Source organism: Amblyomma maculatum, chromosome 6 (assembly GCF_055883805.1).
Source record: "Amblyomma maculatum isolate TAMU_Amacu chromosome 6, ASM5588380v1, whole genome shotgun sequence".
Taxonomy (NCBI): Eukaryota; Metazoa; Arthropoda; class Arachnida; order Ixodida; family Ixodidae; genus Amblyomma; species Amblyomma maculatum.
The window spans coordinates 132,875,304-132,894,595 of record NC_139349.1 but is presented as its reverse complement, the minus strand read 5'-3'; the positions used below and the strand labels follow the sequence as shown (position 1 = coordinate 132,894,595).

Here is a 19,292-nt window from a genome sequence, read left to right as displayed (position 1 = left end):
TCTCTTTCGAAGAGTAGTCACATTAATGTTTTTCTTTTTTTCTTGCCAACGGTTTATAAACGTTAAAAACCCGAATTCTGAAATTTTGCGATTTTATCTGTGTCTTAGGAAAGCCTCTAGCTCAGTGCACGGCCGTTTTATTTCCGTTCCTGGTTGCAGGAGCGCTATTCTGCGTTCCGGATTTTCTTGCCTACCTTGGGAGTGTCAACTTCGCCGTGAAACGAGGCACCGAGGTCCCGTCATCCAGCCACGACCGTGAACGCAGTAACGAAACGTCCAGTGGCGGTGGAACGTCTGCCGTTCCCCTCTTGTTGCCATTGGGCGGTCCGAACACCGCCCCACACGGCGACCTCAGCAGAGTGCAGTCGCCGCAGGCAGTGAGCGGTCTGGTGCCGCGAGGGGATGGAACCTCGCCGGCGCCGGTGAGGGATCCGCGAGGATGTGCCAACGTTGCGCCGCCGTTCCCGGCAGGATTCGCGCCCCGGACCTTGGGTCCGTCGGCTGCCGGCGCGCGTGCGGACTTGTGGCGGCGGCGATGCGCTGAGCGGCGGACCATGCGCCGCTTTCCGGGGAGGCTCCTGCTCAGCGGCGCAGTACTCGTCTGCCTCCTCGGCTCGTGCCCAGTCTGCTCTGGTGAGTCGTCCGTCTTCGACAGGCTGCTTGTGTCTACTCCTCGCTCTGCTGACCTGCAACGACACGGCATCTGCAGCCCGTGCTGTGGCCGGAGTGCGCTCTGCGGCTGATAGCGGAGGAAAGGTTCATTCCCGAGATGCGATGCTTAATGCCGGCATCTAGGCGGTCTTAGAGAAAATGAGGGGACAACTCTGTGCGGGCACTACAACTGCGCTGATTAGTTGCAATAGTTAAAAGCCAATTTTACCCAACAAATAGATGAAGGCATCTGCTTTTTGCAGCATTTTGAACTAATCGCCATGGTGAGGGAAGCCGTTAGGGAAAGATGGTTATCTTTGAAAGCCAAACAAATTCATCTAGACTAAACTGGCTACCTCATGCCGATGCTGAGGTGGCGCTAACTGTCGAGGAGTCCACACGCGTCTCTCGTCGTACACAACATTGCTCTTAGGTGGGAGCTCTCCAGTGTGAGCTCCCCTGTGTTCCAAGGTGGTTCTCGGTGGTAGTCGCAGCTTAGTGTCGTCCGCGACGGTTGGGAAACCGGTTCAAACAGTTCGCGCTACTGTAGGCACCGAATATGTTGTAGGCACCGAATATGTTGCAGCAAGACTGATTTGGGCTGGCTGTTGAAGAAACAGCTCCTGACCGATATTTTGCCTGTTTTCGGTTCCTTGTGCCGTTGTGGCCAATTAGCGATGCACCGCATGTAGCGCTTTCAGCCGCTTTTATCGGAGAGACGATGAGAAGACAAAGAAGTGTGCTTATAAGCACAATGAGCACCAGGCCGTGTTAATGAGGGTTTCAAATTCCTTGACGCAGCCACGTAACACGATGCTTGGAAAGGGCTGAATAAAGCAGGCAGAAACGCTGGCTCCAGAGACTTTCAGCATTTATGGAAATTTATTATGCGTAATGTGGGTGTCGCCCTCGTCGAAAGGCTGATGGGACTTTCCTCTGAGTCATTCTCGGTGCGAAACATACTGGGCACTTAAAGTACTTGGAATGGCCCAACGTTAAAATTATATACATAATAACACTCGCCCATTCCGGGACGTTTAGGGAGTTTAGGGGAAAGATTATACGTCATGGTGCGAGGATAAGACGCAGTGGCGAACTTTATTTTTCGCACAGCCAGACAGTGCTGGGTAGCAAACGGCGTGGGGTGAATTTGTGAAAATACACACATTTTTGACACACATCTGTTCGCTTCTCTATAGCCTGTTGCGAAAGTCAAGTCAGTGCGCGGAAGGCCAGGCAATGTTTTTCCCTATAGGTGTTCACTGACTGAAACTTGCGAGAAAGCTGTTTGTGTCTATCAACTAAGTGGAGCCACCGTTGAGACACTTAGCAAGTACACAAATCAGCAGGGCCTTGGCACGTCTCTTTTGCGTAGTCGTTGGTTACACTGCGTGCGGTCGGTGTAAGACGTAAGAAAAGTTGAAGATTACTAATGCGGATCGAGAGAGCGGGAGACTTTTGTTCGAAAAGCAACACTGTGAGCATCGAGTAAAAATGCACGACTTGAAATGAAGGACCAGGAGTACGTGGAGGCACAGGTAGCAGCTGGTGAACTAGCCTGCATTTCTCTCAGGGGGCCTAGTTAACTTACTTGCCTTTGCATTCAACTATTTCTTTCTCTCTCTCTCAGCGGGCCTGTTAAGGAAAGAAAGAGTATCGGGTGCAGTGGGACAAATAAATGCGTAACATTTATTCAGCTTTGAAGAGTGTTTCAGTATAGTTGGAGAAATGAGGGGAACTTTGCTGTTTCGTCAAGCTGAGCCTGTTTGGTGGCCCTTGTAAGTGCTGTGGATAGAGTGTGTTATGATAGTACAGTCTTATTCATACAGGTCTCTTGGACATGGTTCACCGAGGTCTGCCCATGCAACCTCTTTTTCCAGGCTAAGCATTCCGCGCGCCAGCTGTGTGTGCCATTTCCTTTCCCCTCATGACTTGGAGCCCAAAATAAGTTAATCTCTCGGTTGTTAGACTCAGCACAACGGGATGGGAACTTCGTATTCTTCCCAGGATAAAAGTGATTCAACTCGCAATACTTTTTTATTTGCTGAGACAGAACCGCAGGATATTTTAATCTTCAGCTTCAAGATAGACGGAATTGGGGTGGGATGATAACATACAATTCGTTCACACGCAACACAAAGAAGCATGTCCCGTCGGATTCCATGACCGGCTTAGCGCTCGCAGGTTCTCTGTTCTACCAGGACAAGCAGATCCGACGCGCTAACGCAAGTTCAGACTAGGGCCTGTGAGCAGGAGAGTCAGCTTAGAACCGACGATGGGACAAAGGCGCGCGCGACGCTGCTTTGACTTGCATCGCCATCGAACAAGGGCCAGCGTGAACGCGGCAGCACGCAGAACAAGGAGCTTGCAAGTATGGCAGCACATCGATCGACAAATCGCATAAGCTACTTGCGCTGACGTTTTTCTTTGTTCTGGCCCGTTCGAGTCGCTCGTTAGGGCGCTCGTTAGTGACCCTCGCCTTCTGGACACGTGCGAAACGGGGCCGGCCGAGTGCGTTTTTGTGTCTCCGTGCCGCTCGCGCGTCTGCCATGATTATTCCTCGGACGGCGCGACGGGCACCCGGAAGAGAGCGCGGATACGTTATTAGGGACGACCGCGCTGCATAAATGATCCCCCCCCCCCCCCCCCCCCCCCCCCCCCCCTCCAATTTCTCCGCTACCAGCATCCGACGTCCAGCGTTTGCGTTCCGTCGCGTACTGTGTGACGCGCTGTTCGGCCGGCTGAGAAGCGGACGATGTCGGCTGGACGAAGAGGACGCCTGGAGTCTGACCCGGAGAGAAGCGACGCCCTTTTTGCTCAGTTTACTTTTTCTGTTTTCTTCGCTCCCTCGGTTGCACACGGCGTGGCTCTCGAAATCAGCTTGATGCGTCGGATGCATGCGTGGCGTTTCGTCCTCCGAACGCCGAAATGGAAGATAAATGGAAGTGCCCGTTTAAGACAGTCTCGCCTGTCCGGTCATGAAAGAGGCATCAGCCCTTTTTAGGTTTGTGAATGTGGATGCGTGCGGTAGCAGCTCACACGCTAGAGCAACGGTGTTGCTTCGTCAGCTTTGTGTCGAAGTTCGGCCGGGACTTGCTCCAACGACTCAGTTGCTAAGGGGGATATTAGGAGGTTGATCGCTGAGATCGAGGTTTCATCAATGCAAAATGCAAAACTGCTCGTCGGAAATAATTAGGGAACCCCAAATGGCCGAGCTGGTCCAAAGCTCCGCATTGTTGCGTGCCTCTTCGCTGCCTAATGAGGCTACGTCAATCAAAAATCTAACTTGTACCATCCGCCTTTTCGCTGACCGCTGTGCACTTTATCGTTATCTAACTCTTCCGCTGTTTCATGCCCTTCAAAATGATCTAATTCGCATAGAGCAATGATGCGCTACGTGGTTTATGTCCCCGAGTACAACTAAACCTGCATTGATTTCTTTCGAACACTGCTGAAACGGCACTCTTCTTACTTACAGAATTAACAATAGTACTATTGTCCCAACCAATTTTTTTAAGTGCCTTGGCGTTCACCTGACGCATGATTTAACATGGTATATAGTCCCGTAAGCCATGTAAATAATTCTTCTAATCGAAACGTTGGGTATTTGCAGTATCCTGAATATATGGTACCTTCTTTTGAACTGTTAGGTTACGAAACCTTTGTGCGGCCTCAACTTGAGTATGCCAGAGATATCTTTCGTCCACACTACTGTAACCTTAAAAGCTCGTGAACCTGTGCAAAACCATGCCTCCCGCTTCATTCTCTCGAACTATACTAATGCCTCTTCAGCATCTCCGCCATAAAATCACAGTTACGACTTCCTTTTTTCGCTTCTCATCGCTGAATTTCATTCCTCTGCTTCTATCACAATTTCTTTCATACAAAACCTCATGACATTCAGATCTTCCAACCAGGGCATCGAACACCTGGCTCAGGCCACCCCAATGGCGTCATTCCGCCACGTGCACTTACGTTTCATTAATCATTCTTCGTGCGCACCGCTAACAACAAAAATGGCCTTCCCAACCATCTGGCCCTCAGCTGTGATCCTGTACGCTTCACGGCTGCTATCGAAGAAACTTTGCCATCATACCCGTGATACCACTGGCCCATCCCTCATGTAAAGTCCTGCATTGGGACGTTTGAGGTATCAATAAATAACTGAATAAATAATTTTGTCATCTTCTTACCGGAACGAAATTGGTCACGGAAGTAGCAGCGTATCATGAATACAAATTAAGATTTCTTTTTAAGCATTTCTTCATCATATACTTGTCTACTTGTCTATAATTTGAATCAGAAAAATTCACTCCTTCGTTCTATCCCTTGGCCAGCTATTGATACCGATGAAAATTTTGATTTAAGCTTTTTGGTCCATAAAAGGAAGCATGTAAAAGGAAGCACACGACGAATAGAAACGAAGAACGCTGAAGAAATGGCCGAGAGGACAGACGGCTACCCTCTTTTTTTTTTTTTTTTTTGTATCCACTTGGACCTCCTTTTGACATTGCTTATGCTACAGTCTTGATATCACATTTTACTGTTGTTATCAATCTTTGAAGTTCCTTCACTGCGACCTTTCAGATTTACAACGAACTTTACTCGCTACATACTTATTGAAAGTGCTTCGTTGCGGTTTCCTTGTTCTGATTAATGCTTGGCTATACATTTTGCTCTCTTTATATTGTTTTTCTCATGAATCGCGCGGCAATTTTGCTTTAGCGCTCTTGTTCGACGGAGAACGTAGATGGTAGGGTTTGATTTAGGGGGTTTAACGTCCCAAAGCAACTTAGGCTATGAGAGATGCCTTAGTGGAGGGCTCTGGAAATTTCGACTACCTGGGGTTCTTTACCGTGCACTAACAACGTACAGCACACGAACTTCTTGCTTTTCTGCCTCCGTCGAAAAGCGGCCGCAGCGGCCTGAATGCGATCCCGCATCCGAAGGCACAGTAGTCGAGCGTTCTAACTACTGAGCCACCGCGGCGGGGGGAGAACTTATAATGCGAGCGCATTTATGTATTTTTGCGGGCTTTCTTTCTGCAGTGAAAACAAGTATCAGCCAGCGCCCGCCGGTCTATTCTCGTGTTCGTCATTTTCCTTCACCTCTGGTTGTTGTTGTTGTTGTGGCTGCAGGAAGAAGGAAAAGAAAATGCACAAGCCTGCTACCGGCTCTGTAGCTGAGCCACCTCCGCTGCCTCGTGCAGACAGAAGAGAAAACAGAGAAGAAAGAAAAGGAAGGGGGAGAGAAAGACGCGCGCCGCAACAACAGCCGTCGTCCATCACCAAAGCGGTGGCGGGTGCAATGATGGCCTACAACAGATAAAAATTCGGTGGCAGGCTAGCCCCCGCCGCAAGTGGCGGTGACCGACCTGTTCCAGCCCCATCAACTCAACTCTTCCCCCGCCTTAACGTGAGCGTTACAGATTGGCTTCACCCTATTCCGCAACTTAGGTCGATGAAATATATTCGTCACAGATTTTTTATACTTTGCGACGTTTTGCTGTGTTATAAGCTCCGTGTATTTTCGCCGAGTGCACGAGAATGTTACTCCATATTGCCTGCTTCGGGACGCCGCCTCCTGCATTGTATCACATGCTCTTCGTTGTAATAACAGATCCCAATGGAAGCTCGCAACATCAATATCTCGTCACGTAGGAGTATAATTCATACAAAAAGTGGTACCATTCTCCCATCTCCGTTATTCACGTGTAGAGGTGACAACGGCTTCTCGTAGGCTTGCGAAACCTATAGATCGTGTATATACTGCAGCATCTTCTTGCGACATTCCTCGGCTTTCTTCATTTTCTTTTCTTTTGAGCAGAGGTGTCTCATTTTCCTCCGGGTGCTACTGATGAAGCCTCGAGAGCAGAACAAACAGTTGGTACTGAATGGAGGCATACGGATGATTGATGCTCTGCAGGAGTCTTTTGACCTCCGTTCTACACGTTGCGCAATACGCGCATCGATGTTTGAGGCGCTTTCGCGCAATACCTGCGTCTTCTTTGCTAAAACACGAGAAAGTTAATCTGTATTCATGTAACGGTTGCCGATTGCACGCAGTACAAACAGCGTGGTACCGTTCAACACGCATCAACATCTCCCACATCTCCCACATATGACACTTGGTGTTTGCTCCTTACCGTTGCCGTCGATGCTAAGGCAGTTAGGCGTGCTACATTCAATTTTATGGGTGTTCTTGTTTTGCGTGTATACAGATTGCGACATTTACGAGGCCAGCTGGTTTCGACGTGCGCTGTTCAGTCCCATCTGTCTCCATCGTGCGCGCACACAACGTGGACGCGGCCCACACAAAAGGGCGTGGAAGTGCAACTGAGAAAGAGCGATGTACCCGCTGGCTGTGTCGTCCAAATCGAGCTATGGGCGTATCCAGGACAGGTCGATGACCGAACTCGCGGTTCCACCTCGCACACGCCACAGAGCAGAGGCGAAAAAGTCCTATAGGCCAGCGGAAGACAAATAGTGGTCGATTTCTATATCACGGTTCACCGGCGGTGCGATCATCGCGATAGAGCGAATTCGGCGCAATGTACGCGAGCATCGATGACATGTATCACTTTTATTTCTAGAGCTTCTTCGTTTTGTCTTTTAGCGGCTGGGGCGCAACGTTCACTGCTACCTCAGAAAACTTTTTGTCAGTCTTCCAGAATCCTAAAATCCTCGTGCTGAATCTTGAACGCACACGCCGTGGGTCGGTTTGTTTTCGCTCTATGCACGTGAGTGCTTTTCTCAGAGGAACACAAGAAAGGTGCCCTATTATACACACACCCCGTATACCGTGCTTCAAGGTTTTCGGCAGCTATTTTCTACGGTTTTTGAGCGCCGCATAATGTACGCCGAACTCGTTATGCTGCGCCAAGAACGAAGAGAAATACTTGAAGGTTCCACAAACATGACCTTCTCCTCTTTAGACGCAGCGTTCCAACGGGTCATAAGCCTGGAATAGCACCTGTTCTTCTTCAAGCACGGTTACGGAACCTTTTCAAACAAACGTGGCCGCGGCGTTGGTAAGGGCACTCGGTCGAGGCTGGTTCGTCAAGTTATTCTAAAAACAGATATGCAAGTTGCAAATACCGAGTGGGAACCAATAGGCCGCAAGTTATGAAGATCGGCTGTCAAAAGTGAAATGTTTTGGCTTTTGGTTATGGTGCTGTCTACGTTCACTGAGGGCGTCTTCTTAACCAGCTTTGTGGTCCGGTTGAAATCGACTAGCTGCTTTATTTACAGCAAAAATTCCAGCGTGCCAATATTTTTGTTTTTTGTTGTCTGCTTTTCCGTGCACCGGCATTTACTAAGAACGTCCCAGCTGCCATCTGACAACACTAAAAGCTACCTTTACGGTATACCGGTGCAGTGGCCAAAACATTTTGGAGAATAGAAGCCATTCAGGTCACCTGGCGGTCAATAAGGGGGCTACTGAAATACGCATCCTTTGTGAATAGCAAACAGCCTAAAGAGATTGATTTTAAGGTTTGTAGTAGCACTCTTCATTGAAAGTCCTTACTCTCGCCGATGAGAGGACGAGGTCCTATCTGCAGAAAAAAACAAAAACAAAATGAGACGTTGGCGATGATAACGGGCCAAACGGCTGCGACTATAAACGAACGCGTTGGACGCTATGCTTTTGACATTATCGTTGCCACAAGAATTAAGAGGAGGTGGTACCGGGAAAGCGCCATCTGTGACCATGTGATGGAGTATGGCTTCTGAGTGTTCGCTTTTGTGCAGTGATTGGGATGCGGATGAGGAGGCACAAGTATGTCAATCGCATCTTCATCTTGGGGTGCAGCGCAAAGTGAGGTAGTCCTTACATCTCACTCATATCTCCCCACGTGGTCCCTCGTGTTATCATCCGTGCTAATTCTCGTGGTGGCATTAGTAAAACGGTTCGCCCGTTTTTTTTTCTTTTTTTTTTTTTTAAATGTAACCTCCTTCGCACACCAGTGCGCTGTGAGAGAGATGAAAAGTGAAAACCTTTGTTTCACGTAGCGCTGTGGAATCAAATACGGCCAGCAATTGGAACCACTTGTACACCACGTTTGCCGATGCCACTCACGTGTGCTTCTTGAAAAGTGTAATTGAAAACTATTGATTTGTCTAATCTGCTTTATTACTCCGTCTGATCTTAGTGTGTGCTCCTTTCTGTATTATATGTTTTTTGTTTTCTGTTTCATTGTGAATTACATTTTTTTTTTTATATACTATTTCCATGCGTATCGTCTTTTCGGCGCCCTGAAGATACTGCGATAAATAAATAAGCTACCGAGGGGCAAAGTGACAACGTAAGAACGGAAGAGCAGCTAGTTCAAAGTTTTGGAGCCCGTGTTTAGGCAGCGTCGATAAATCTTGGACGTTCTTGTAATAATAAACGCTGACGTTCGCACTTCAATGCAGGAAGCGGCGGCGGTACAGATAACGAGGCTGCTACGGTTTCACGTTATCGTTCTTCTGTTTTCGGTGCTCGGCCCGTTCAGCGGCGATTGCTTGTGACGTGACCCGTACGTCGAGGGTGGAACAAAAGTTTCTACTTTGCCCCCGCTGTAGTATACGCACTGTGCGCCGGCTCCGGGAAAATACAGAGGATAAGGCCCCGTAACGCGCACGAACGCCGGTAATTCCATTATACCGCACGAGCAACCCCCGAAGCATGTCTTCACTCCCGAGAACATTTGGGCCACGCTTGCGAAAGAAAGTTATTAGGGGAGGTGGGGAACTGTGCATGTTTTATTGCTTTTGCAATGTTCTTTGACAAGCTTGGCTTTGTGAACGGTCGCCATGCTTGTAAAAGAGCAGAGTTGCGGCGCTTATTTATTTTTTTCTAAAACCATTTCCTTGGTGATAGGTTTTTAGTGCAAGTTTCGCGTGACGTCGTAGCGTTCAGAATGACCGGTTGTTCATTGTTTGTTGTTCTGCGAAAAGGAAATTAATGCAGATATCGTGAAATGTGCAGACACTACTTGGGGCTCTTATTTTGTTTGTTTGTTTGCCAAAAGTGCACTTATTTTGATACAAGACAATGTGTCATTCATTTGTTGACGTAGTTCATTTGTTCAGAAAGGCAGGCCTGATCGGCTTTTGCCATCTTTCAAAATTAGTGAAGCAGGGGTTCTTTACAGCTTTATTTCGTGTTATTCCAGACGGCATTCTGACAATAGGAATAACAACTGTCACTGCGGGTTTCTTATTATAATAAACGCAAGGACATATTTATCAGCGCTGCAGGATGCATGGACTGCTAACATTGGTATCTCGTCCACTTTCCTTTCATAGTAAACACCAGAGTGGAGCAGGCTGTTCGCTCAAAAATACGGTTACACTGGATTGTGTACAGCGCCCGCCTTTCACAGTGCTGCCGAAAACTTTTTTTGCTATAGACTATTAGTGAGCGAGTCTTCACTTTTACATGACGTGGGCGCTACTATGAGTATCTTTACGGGAACTTTTATGCCATATGGGCTTGAGATGTGTTTTGCAATAAACATGTATCATCATCATCATCATCATCATCATCATCATCATCATCATCATCATCATCATCATCCTGACTATGCCCACTGCAGGGCGAAGGCCTCTCCCATATTTCTCCAACTAACCCGGTTCTGTGATAGCTGCATCCAATTGACCCCTGCGAACTTCTTAACCTCATCCGCCCACCTAACTTTCTGTCACCCCATGCTACGCTTTCCTTCCCTTGGAATCCAGTCTGCTACCCTAAGCGACCATCGGTTATCCTCTCTTCGCACTACATGTCCTGCCCATGCCCATTTCTTTTTCTTAATTTCCACTAGAATGTCGGTAACTTGAGTTATTTCTCTGACCCACTCTGCACGCTTCCTATCTCTTAATGTTACCCCTACCATTTTTCGTTCCATAGCCCTCTGGGTTGTCCTCAACTTAAGTAGAACTCTCTTGGTTAGCCTCCAGGTTTCAGCCCCATAGGTGAGTACAGACAAGATGCAACTGTTGTATACTTTCCTCTTGAGCGATACCGGTAAGCTGCTAGTCATAATCTGCGAGTGCTTGCCAAATGCGCTCGATCCCAATCTTATTCTTCTTGTTATTTCCTTTTCATGGTCCGGATCTGCGGTTACTACCTGTCCTAAGTAGACATATTCGCGTACTACTTCCAGTGCTTCGCTACCTAACGTAAACTGCTGTTCCTTCCCGAGGTTGTTCCTTCCCGAACACTTATCAGTGGCAGCTAAAAGTCACTAGAGAAAGGGTGACCAGAGTGCAGCTTGACATAGGGTGCTTGTTTCTTTCTAACGCCCATATTGCGGACTATCCATAAATTTTTGACGAGCTAATTTTTCAACCGCAAGTTCTCTATGAACTCAATTTTACGTATAGCATTGGGTTGCGCCATAACAATCATTGCATACGCAGGTTGTCTTTCGCAACGCTTGGATATTTCTTTTATTTGGTGTCGAAAACACGCCCCATCTATTTACCTGGTGTGAAAGAACCACCTGCTGTGAAAGAACCAGGTAGTTGAAGTTTTAAAAGCCTTACCGATCTGTTATAATTCTAAACCCTAAGTTCTAACTTTAAGAGCACGAGTTTATCACTCATTGGCCGCTTAGGCTATTCGAATCGCTATGTTCATAAAAACATCTTGGGATATTCGGTAGCTGCTGCATAAACTAAAATGGCGTTCAAGATAGGTGAATTGAGTATGCTTGATGCAGAATTCTCCAACCTTCGCAGTTAGAGTTCCGCTTTATTTTGTAAATTTTTACGGAAGTAAGAAAAACTGGAGTTGAGGTTTTCCGCACATACAAATGACGTAGCGCTTGTTATGACTGCTTTAAAAAAAAAAAAAACAAAAACAAAAAAAAAACGCCAATTCTAGTCGACCTTTCAGTTTAAAAACTTAACGTATGGGACTAGATATAGTTTCAAGTGCTTGTTTTTCGGCGACATTTCAAAGTTGCCGGAACGTGCTGTATTAACGCATCACACAGGGAACGCCTTGCAACACATGGTGTCATTCCTGTCTCGGTCAAAAAAAAATGTCTCTAATGTTACAGAGCTAAATGTTACCCGCACGTAATATTTCCACTTGTTTAGCATACTATAATACACGCATTGGGAAATGCTGCAGCCATTAGATGCATACGCTACTGAAACTCGGGAATCTGTAGCGTCACGTTGTTAAGCCACACCTGACGGCGGGTTGTCGAGCAGGTGACAGCAGGTGCTTTAAGGGAAAGACATCAGCCACGCACAAGCGTCACCCGAGACAGTGTTGCCTTGCCCCACGGCGAGCTTTCATAGACGGCGAGCTTCGTGTTAATGACCGTTCGGCGGCATCACCGCGAGCTCTCTACTGATGAAGCTCTCTCTCTCTCACCAGCACACCCACTGGGCAGCGTGAAATGCGGCTGCCATTTAGCGGCGCTCTGATGGATAATTAATTACGGCAGTCATTTCGAGTCGCTATCAGGAGGCTACGCCGTGGTGGCGTTGTCGAGGAGCCGGGACGACGCACGCGTCACATTTCCTCGGGCGATCGAAGGCACTGCGAGGTCGTCCAGTGTCGGCCGGACAGCGTCACTTTCGTTCCAGCCATGGACACTCGAAAACGGAGTCCGTCGAGCGAAATGACTTTGAATACAGCGAAATTCGTTCAGTTTTAAGAACGAGAGCTCATACAAGGGTTCCCTAATTTTCCATAAGCACTGCGCGACATATAGCGACCTCCACCGCAGCTTCCCCACCCCATTACGCATGCGACCAAGCAAACGCCCCCAACACTCCCTCTTTCCCGGTGTTATGTATTACAGCCATTGTATTGCATTTCTCGTATGACATGAGCAGGTGCCAACCGCTTAGAGGAGGAGAACGAGTACAAGCTGCAGTAGAGAAGGTCCGAGGAAATACGTGCAAAAAGCAGCAAAACAGCAAAGAAAGAATGCGTGACTTGTGGCGATTCGTGGGGATTCAGGTCACACAGCAGAATGCTGGCAATAAAGGGCGCGCCGTAGTGGAGAGCTGAAAATTAATTTTGACTACCTGGGGATTTTAAATGGGTTATGATATCGCACAGGTAGACGGTGAATTTTAACTTCCACTTTTCTCGAAACGCGGCCGCCACTTCGTGAGAGCTCATCAAGATGCATTTTAGATGTGACGAGGCAAATAATGCTCGTACAGAATAGGCAATCTGAAATGAATTTTGCTTACGGGCACACATCAGCGCCGTTTCCTTTTCTTCCGCAGTGTCCACGACGCGTAGGTACACAGCACGTTGCTGTCTGACCGTCCTCTGTGTTCCCGAACGTGTTGTCCCGCGGTTTGTTTACGACAGTTAAGACTGAAGATGTAGTTCCATGTGTCGCTGTATTATACAATAAGTCAGAGCGTAATTGTTCCACAAGTATAAATGTCCCACAAATGTCCTACAGCATAATGTCCTACATTTCGATTGACGTCTACTGGCGATATCCTTCTCGCTGGCGGACGACTATGGTTGCTTACCACAAAATCACTTTTCAACCATTCTCTTTTTATAGGCTTGGTATAGATCATGTGAAAGCATCTCATTCAGTAGAAACCTCTTTATTGTAAGAGAATGGCGTTGAAAATTCGTATGTAAAAATACTGAAAGCATACCAGGAAATTCTGGACAAGTTGATTATGAACGCAACTTTTTTCGCATAGCGTGACATTTCACTACGACGGTCAATATGATCGCCGACATTTCCACGAAAAACTGGCAGTTTTCTTTTATTAAAATTTTTCTATCGTAAAAACCGTTCCCGATTGATTTGCAATGGCGCTCTTGATGCCCATGAGGGACATACTTCGAGCGAAAGATTTTGCACGCATAACATTCAACCATTATCTTCAATATTTCCATGAGAGTACCTTATTACATTTCTAATTTGCTTAAAAACTGAAATTGATGTCCAAGAAATCTCGACTTAATTGTCTGTAGGGGCTGCAATAGTTCTCTGTGAAGAAAGTAACAAAAATCGTCAGGCCGAAAGACGTGATCTCTTCAACGCTATTTATTGCGCGTTTACAGGAGATAGTTAGAGACCTGAATCGGGAAGACCTGGGGATTGAGTCAGTGGAAAATACCTTAGTATTTTGCGATCCGTTGATGAAAATCTCAAGCTTAAGCAACTCTGGGGGAAGAATTGTAAATCATGGTAAAAAAAAAAATTAGACAGGCAAAGCAGAACGGGTGGTCGAACAATTGCTATGCAGACAACTTAAGATTCGTTCAAAAGTCGCACCCGCTATGGTGGTGCAAACGCTCTGTTGAAAGTTATCGCTTGTTCTGTCTTGTCGTCATCCCCGTCTTTTTTCCTGCGCTATGCTTTCTGAGTTACGATGTCTAACCAACGCGCTCAATCCTATTCACAGCTTACGACAGGCAAAAACATTATACAAAACTAAGCAAAATGCAAGAATTAAAAATAAGAGCACATGTGTAATACATGAGTAAACGCATGAAAGAAATTACAGCCCGGCGCCTTGAGGGACTCCCGATGTTACACTGGTGAGATGTGAGAGGCTATCGTTTGCGGAAGGGAAAGAAAATTTGAGGAAGTTTGAAATTTGAATAAGGGAAAAGAAAATTAGAGGGTCTTTTAGATGTCTCTTAAGAGGAGAATGGCGAAAGCCTATCCTGCCTATCCTATAATTTGCCTCCCATCGTTAGCCTCTTGTTGGCATTCGTTGCAGTGCTACATATAATTATAATTGGTTTACAGGAGAGGAAAGGCGCAGTATCTATCACATTTTTTCCGTCAAGTGCGAGCTTGCACGGTACGCCATCGCTCCTGTCGCGTGGTGTTCCTAGCCGCGCGTTAAAGTGTCGGATTGCAGATGGCAGGGATGTTAGACAAGATGAGACGTCTTTTATCGGCGTTCGTTGCAGTGCTACATATAAATATATTTGGTTTACAGGAAAGGAAAGGTGCAGTATCTGTCACACTTTATATGACACGTGTGCGCTTGGATGGCACACCATCAGTCTTGTCGCGTGGCGTTCCTTGGCGCACGTTCAAGTGTGGCATTGCAGATGGCAGGGACGCATCCCGCTTCGGCCAATCAGGACGCCGCAAAAGCGGGACACACTTTGTCCACGACAGCATGAGCCGTTAAAGACTTTCACCTTAATAGCGTCCTGAAAGAAAATTTTCAATCCAGCGGATTAGGCTGGCGGGAATTCCTAGCGATAAGAGCTTTTGAAGTAAGTGGTTGTGGGGGACGCGATGAAATGCTTTCGATTAATCAACGAATATAGCACCTACTTGGAGTTTATTGTTCATGGATTCGAATAAGTCATCTACGAACTCGGCAAACTGTGCTTTGCATGAAAGGTACTTCCTAGCACTAGGCTGGTGTGGATAAAGGAAATTGTTAGATTCGAGATCTGCCATTGGGCTCCAAGATATAATGTGCTCGATACATTTGGATGGGACACTGATTAGATATATAGGACGGTAGCTAGTTACATATCTTATCGAACTCATCTCATAATTTACAAATTTAAAGGATACAAAACCAGCGATACCATTCTTCCAAACGAAATTTAAAGAAACCTATCTTAGTGGCAGCTGAGACTTCTCGCTCAAAGCCCGTACCGCCCAAAACCGGTTAGTTGGCTTCGTTAAAGGAAGAACTGCTTTTTATGCATGATTTATGATAAAAGACCTTGCAAATTGGTACAAAGCGCTCTGGTTTCGATGAACCTTCGGAAACAGCAAAAGAAATAGCAACGCCCCTCTTTAGCAATCTGATTAGTAAACGCTCCTCCTGCACCATTTTTTTTTCTTAAGCTGAAACTCTTTTATCTATAAGCGCAAAATTGTTTACAACTGGTGGGTTGGTTTAGGGGCTTAACAACCCAAAGCAGCTCAGGCTATGAGATGAAGTCCTAGTGGAGGACTCCGGAAATTCCGGCCACCTGAGATTCTTCTTCCACTGACATCGCACAGCAGACAGGTGCCTTGATTTTCGCCTCCACTGAAAAGCGGCCGCCGCGACCGGGATTCGAGCTCTCATCCCTGGGCACATAAGTCGAGCGCCTTTACTACTGCGCCACTGCACCACTGCGGCGGGGCACTTGTTTATAACTAGTTTCGTTAATCTGCATCAACCTATAGCGATTTAACGGAAACTTGTCCGAACAGGGACATTACAAAATATGAAATGCTGGTCTACCTATCCTACGACCTGATTTCTCGGAAAGAAGGCGAAATGACTTGAGGAGTTGGTGAGCTCTTAGCAATCAGCTGGTATTCTTTAATTACCAAGTTAACAGTTAATTTGAGCTCAAAATATTACGACTTATATGACGTCACGCTGCATACGTTTTTCTTCATTCTTTGTTACATGACAATAAGGATTTTGGCTGTCAGCCCCGCAATGCTTTAGGTCAGTTTATAAAAAACGCTCTCATGCACATACCTCTCTTCCTGGTGGCTTTGCATTTCAGGATAGTGATTGGAATAATTGGTCCGCGCACCAATACTGGCAGTGAAGAAGGAAGGGAGCTTCTATATTTTCCCTACACTTTCAATCTGACTTATAGGTAATGCTAGAACTCACTGAGTAACACGAAACTTACCTTCTATTGACAAATTGACTCCATTGCGTCCTGCATATTACATGCCTCCATGAGATTAATGAAAACAGAGATATTAATGATTTTCGGCGATTAAAATACATCAAGACTATTCGTCTTTAAGATAAAGGAAGTTATGCGATGATAAATGTAAATTTTAATAGCTGTTTTGAAAAAAATTGCCTGATTTTATTCCCGTAGCACAGATGAAAACTGTAGAGTTAAGAAATCTGCTAGACTATACAGCAAATTAATTTGTTGTGTCGTCAGAATTTTTTTTTTCTGAAAGGGGCCCAAGCTAACTTATTTTAACGGACTGCATGATGGTGGCTGAGGGTGCTGGGCGATGCGTTTCCAAAAGAGTCTCAAAAAAAAAAAAAAAAGAAAGGAAGTGGAACTGGGTGAGAGCTTTGAACTCAAGGATGCGGGAAGGGAGCCGGGGGGGGGGGGGGGGGGGGGGGAAGATGGGCCTCGTTTGGATATACGTGGCTGTCCCGAGATAATAATCAGGGATAATTAATGCACAGTGATCACAGACGTTGTGCGCACTACTATATTTAATACTGCCTGATCAGTTTTTACTAATGGAACGAGCTCATTTCCAATGCACTGTTCAAAGATCGAGCTCGAAATTAGGCGGTTCCTATCCTTGTCATCAGGTGCTGCGACCTTAATTGATAATCTAAAGCTTTCATCAGCATGTATTTATTATTTATTTATGGCACTGAGTTTGCCACACGACATAAAAGAAATAATAAATAAAGGCTTTTAATATCATCAGCATTTAATATTCATGATAAAAGGAATATTGTGAAAATTTCAAGCGCTATCCGTGCCGAAGTTATACCTAGAGTTTAGACGGCGCTTTCAATAGGACCACCACTAGACGATGGCTAACATGTAAAGGTCGTTTAGGGCAACAAATTGGGAAAAATCGATTCACTACGTAATTAAAGTCTCATTTCCCTTATTAGCGCTCCGGCAAACCTACGGAATATGTTATCAACACACATATATAATAAGCCTCCTTGACCCGAACCACTTTTCCCATTTCTTGCGACAATATTTTTAAAAGGGCTTTTCTTTTCAAACCCAGCTGGCCGTATTTGCTCATGATTTGCATACTAATCTGGACGTTAGCCAGCAGACCAACGCCATTTTCTCAGGCTTTGGCGAAGCGCTCAGTTAGGTAACACATAACCTTTTTATGCTAAAAATTTCACATTTGCCCTTTTTCTTCGCTGTGTCAAGATGCGCAGAAGAATACGTGACTAATCGCTCATACTTTGCTGATGTTAATAATCGCAATTCAATAACCCCCCATTATAATCAGGCATCCCTCAAGGATCCGTACTAGGTCTTCTTCAACTGTTAATTTAAATCGGCGACTTACCTCACCTTCTTATTACTGGCATATTCATCGACGACTGCGTTGCTTTTTTACTGTTTTTAACACTCCGGAGCAAGCATCGCTTCAAGGCGACGAGAAGCGGCGTGATGATTGGGAAACAAAACTTAATCCTCATAAATGTAATCGCTGTCGTATACACGCTTGATTTCTTTTAAGTAATATCTAATGCAGCATGTTCTGCCGCATACGCACTGAGACATCACCTTCCGTAGTGACGTATAAAGGGCTACTTACATTATCAACTTTATTCTGTTAGTTAATAAAAGGCGTGATTTTTACATCTCCGCCACGCCCGTCAGTAGTGAAATTATTCGCATGCAATCTCTCGTCACATCGAAGTGGGAATATGCATTGCCCGTTTGAAACTCGCATAACTCCTGCCTCATAATCAATCAATCAATCAATCAATCAATCAATCAATCAATCAATCAATCAATCAATCAATCAATCAATCAATCAATCAATCAATCAATCAATCAATCACGCATGGTCATTGTATTTGAAACATTCGCTTGTTTCAAAAGTGTTTGCATAGTGTACTCGTCTGAGCACCCTATATTATCAAGCCAGCCCGCATACCTGACCAGACGTGTCATCCATTTCATAATCGCGCGCCCGCACTGTCACTTCCGTCACTTCATTCTCTTCCCGTGCAGCAGAGACTGTAGGACGAGATGTCCAATTACATCGCTGCCATCGCCGATTTATCTACGCTTTTTGCAATTAACTTCCCGTTGTGTTAACACAAGGTCGTTATAATAATCGTTCCTACTCATTACGCCGTGCCTCTCACCGGGCCTTTATACGGGAGTAAAATGAGGAATTGTAATCAAGGAATAAATAAATCATGAAATAAACGCTAGTTACTGGCATTCCAGTCGAAACCAAGAAAAAGAAATGGGCATGGCCCTATCATGTAATGCGAAGGAACGTAATCGACAGTCGCCAACAGTGACTGGGTTAGAAGGAGTTTAGCAGGGGGCGGCAGAAAGTTGGGTGAAGGATGAGATCAAGAAAACCTGCAGGGGTTACGTGGGTGTAGCCGGAGAGAAATACAATGGGTATAACCACGGTGATGACTTTTCAGTTTAAACCACCTCTATTCATGTGTGCTTGTGCGTCCATAATTGTCTGCGTTCTGCATATCCAGACAATGTCTGAAAAAGCGAAAATATTTCTTTACAGACATTATCAGCCACAACGCCGCCATAAGTTGGTATAATACACGACATCGTGCGTACCTCTGCCTAGTTATACGATGTACAATCATGGACACTCTACCGTATGTACTGGGCCCCAGAGGAGCGTACTTGTTAGCAGTGAAATTCAGGGAGCGTGAATAAGCGTACCGATTCATTACTGATGATCGTTCAAACCTTAATTGACGGATGAGGATGACCCCCAAAAAAAGCAGCATTCCGTGCAGTGCATTAACCTGCTTTTGCTAGAGACACACACAGAAGACAAGGGCTGATCTGAGAGAATTCAGCACGATGTTCGTTTACGTCCCCAGCGTTCGAGCGTTAAACGAGCAATAGGACGAATATGCAGCAGGTGTATGAAATGTAGGCATGTAGAATACAAAAAGCTTATGCGAAGCCAGCCAGCCCAGCACTCAAGCTAA

General features: G+C 46.0%; 1 protein-coding gene across 3 annotated transcripts in view; it reads left to right on the top strand.

The window, feature by feature from the left end:
* Nucleotides 1-554: 554 nt before the first annotated feature.
* LOC146186782 (disintegrin and metalloproteinase domain-containing protein 10-like) overlaps nucleotides 555-19,292 on the top strand; it is a 208,318-nt gene continuing 189,580 nt past the window's right edge. For all 3 annotated transcript variants that reach the window (XM_084605735.1, XM_084605733.1, XM_084605734.1), the window contains exon 1: nucleotides 555-633. In XM_084605735.1, the coding sequence (XP_084461861.1) occupies nucleotides 555-633 (79 nt within the window). The remainder of the gene's footprint in view (nucleotides 634-19,292) is intronic.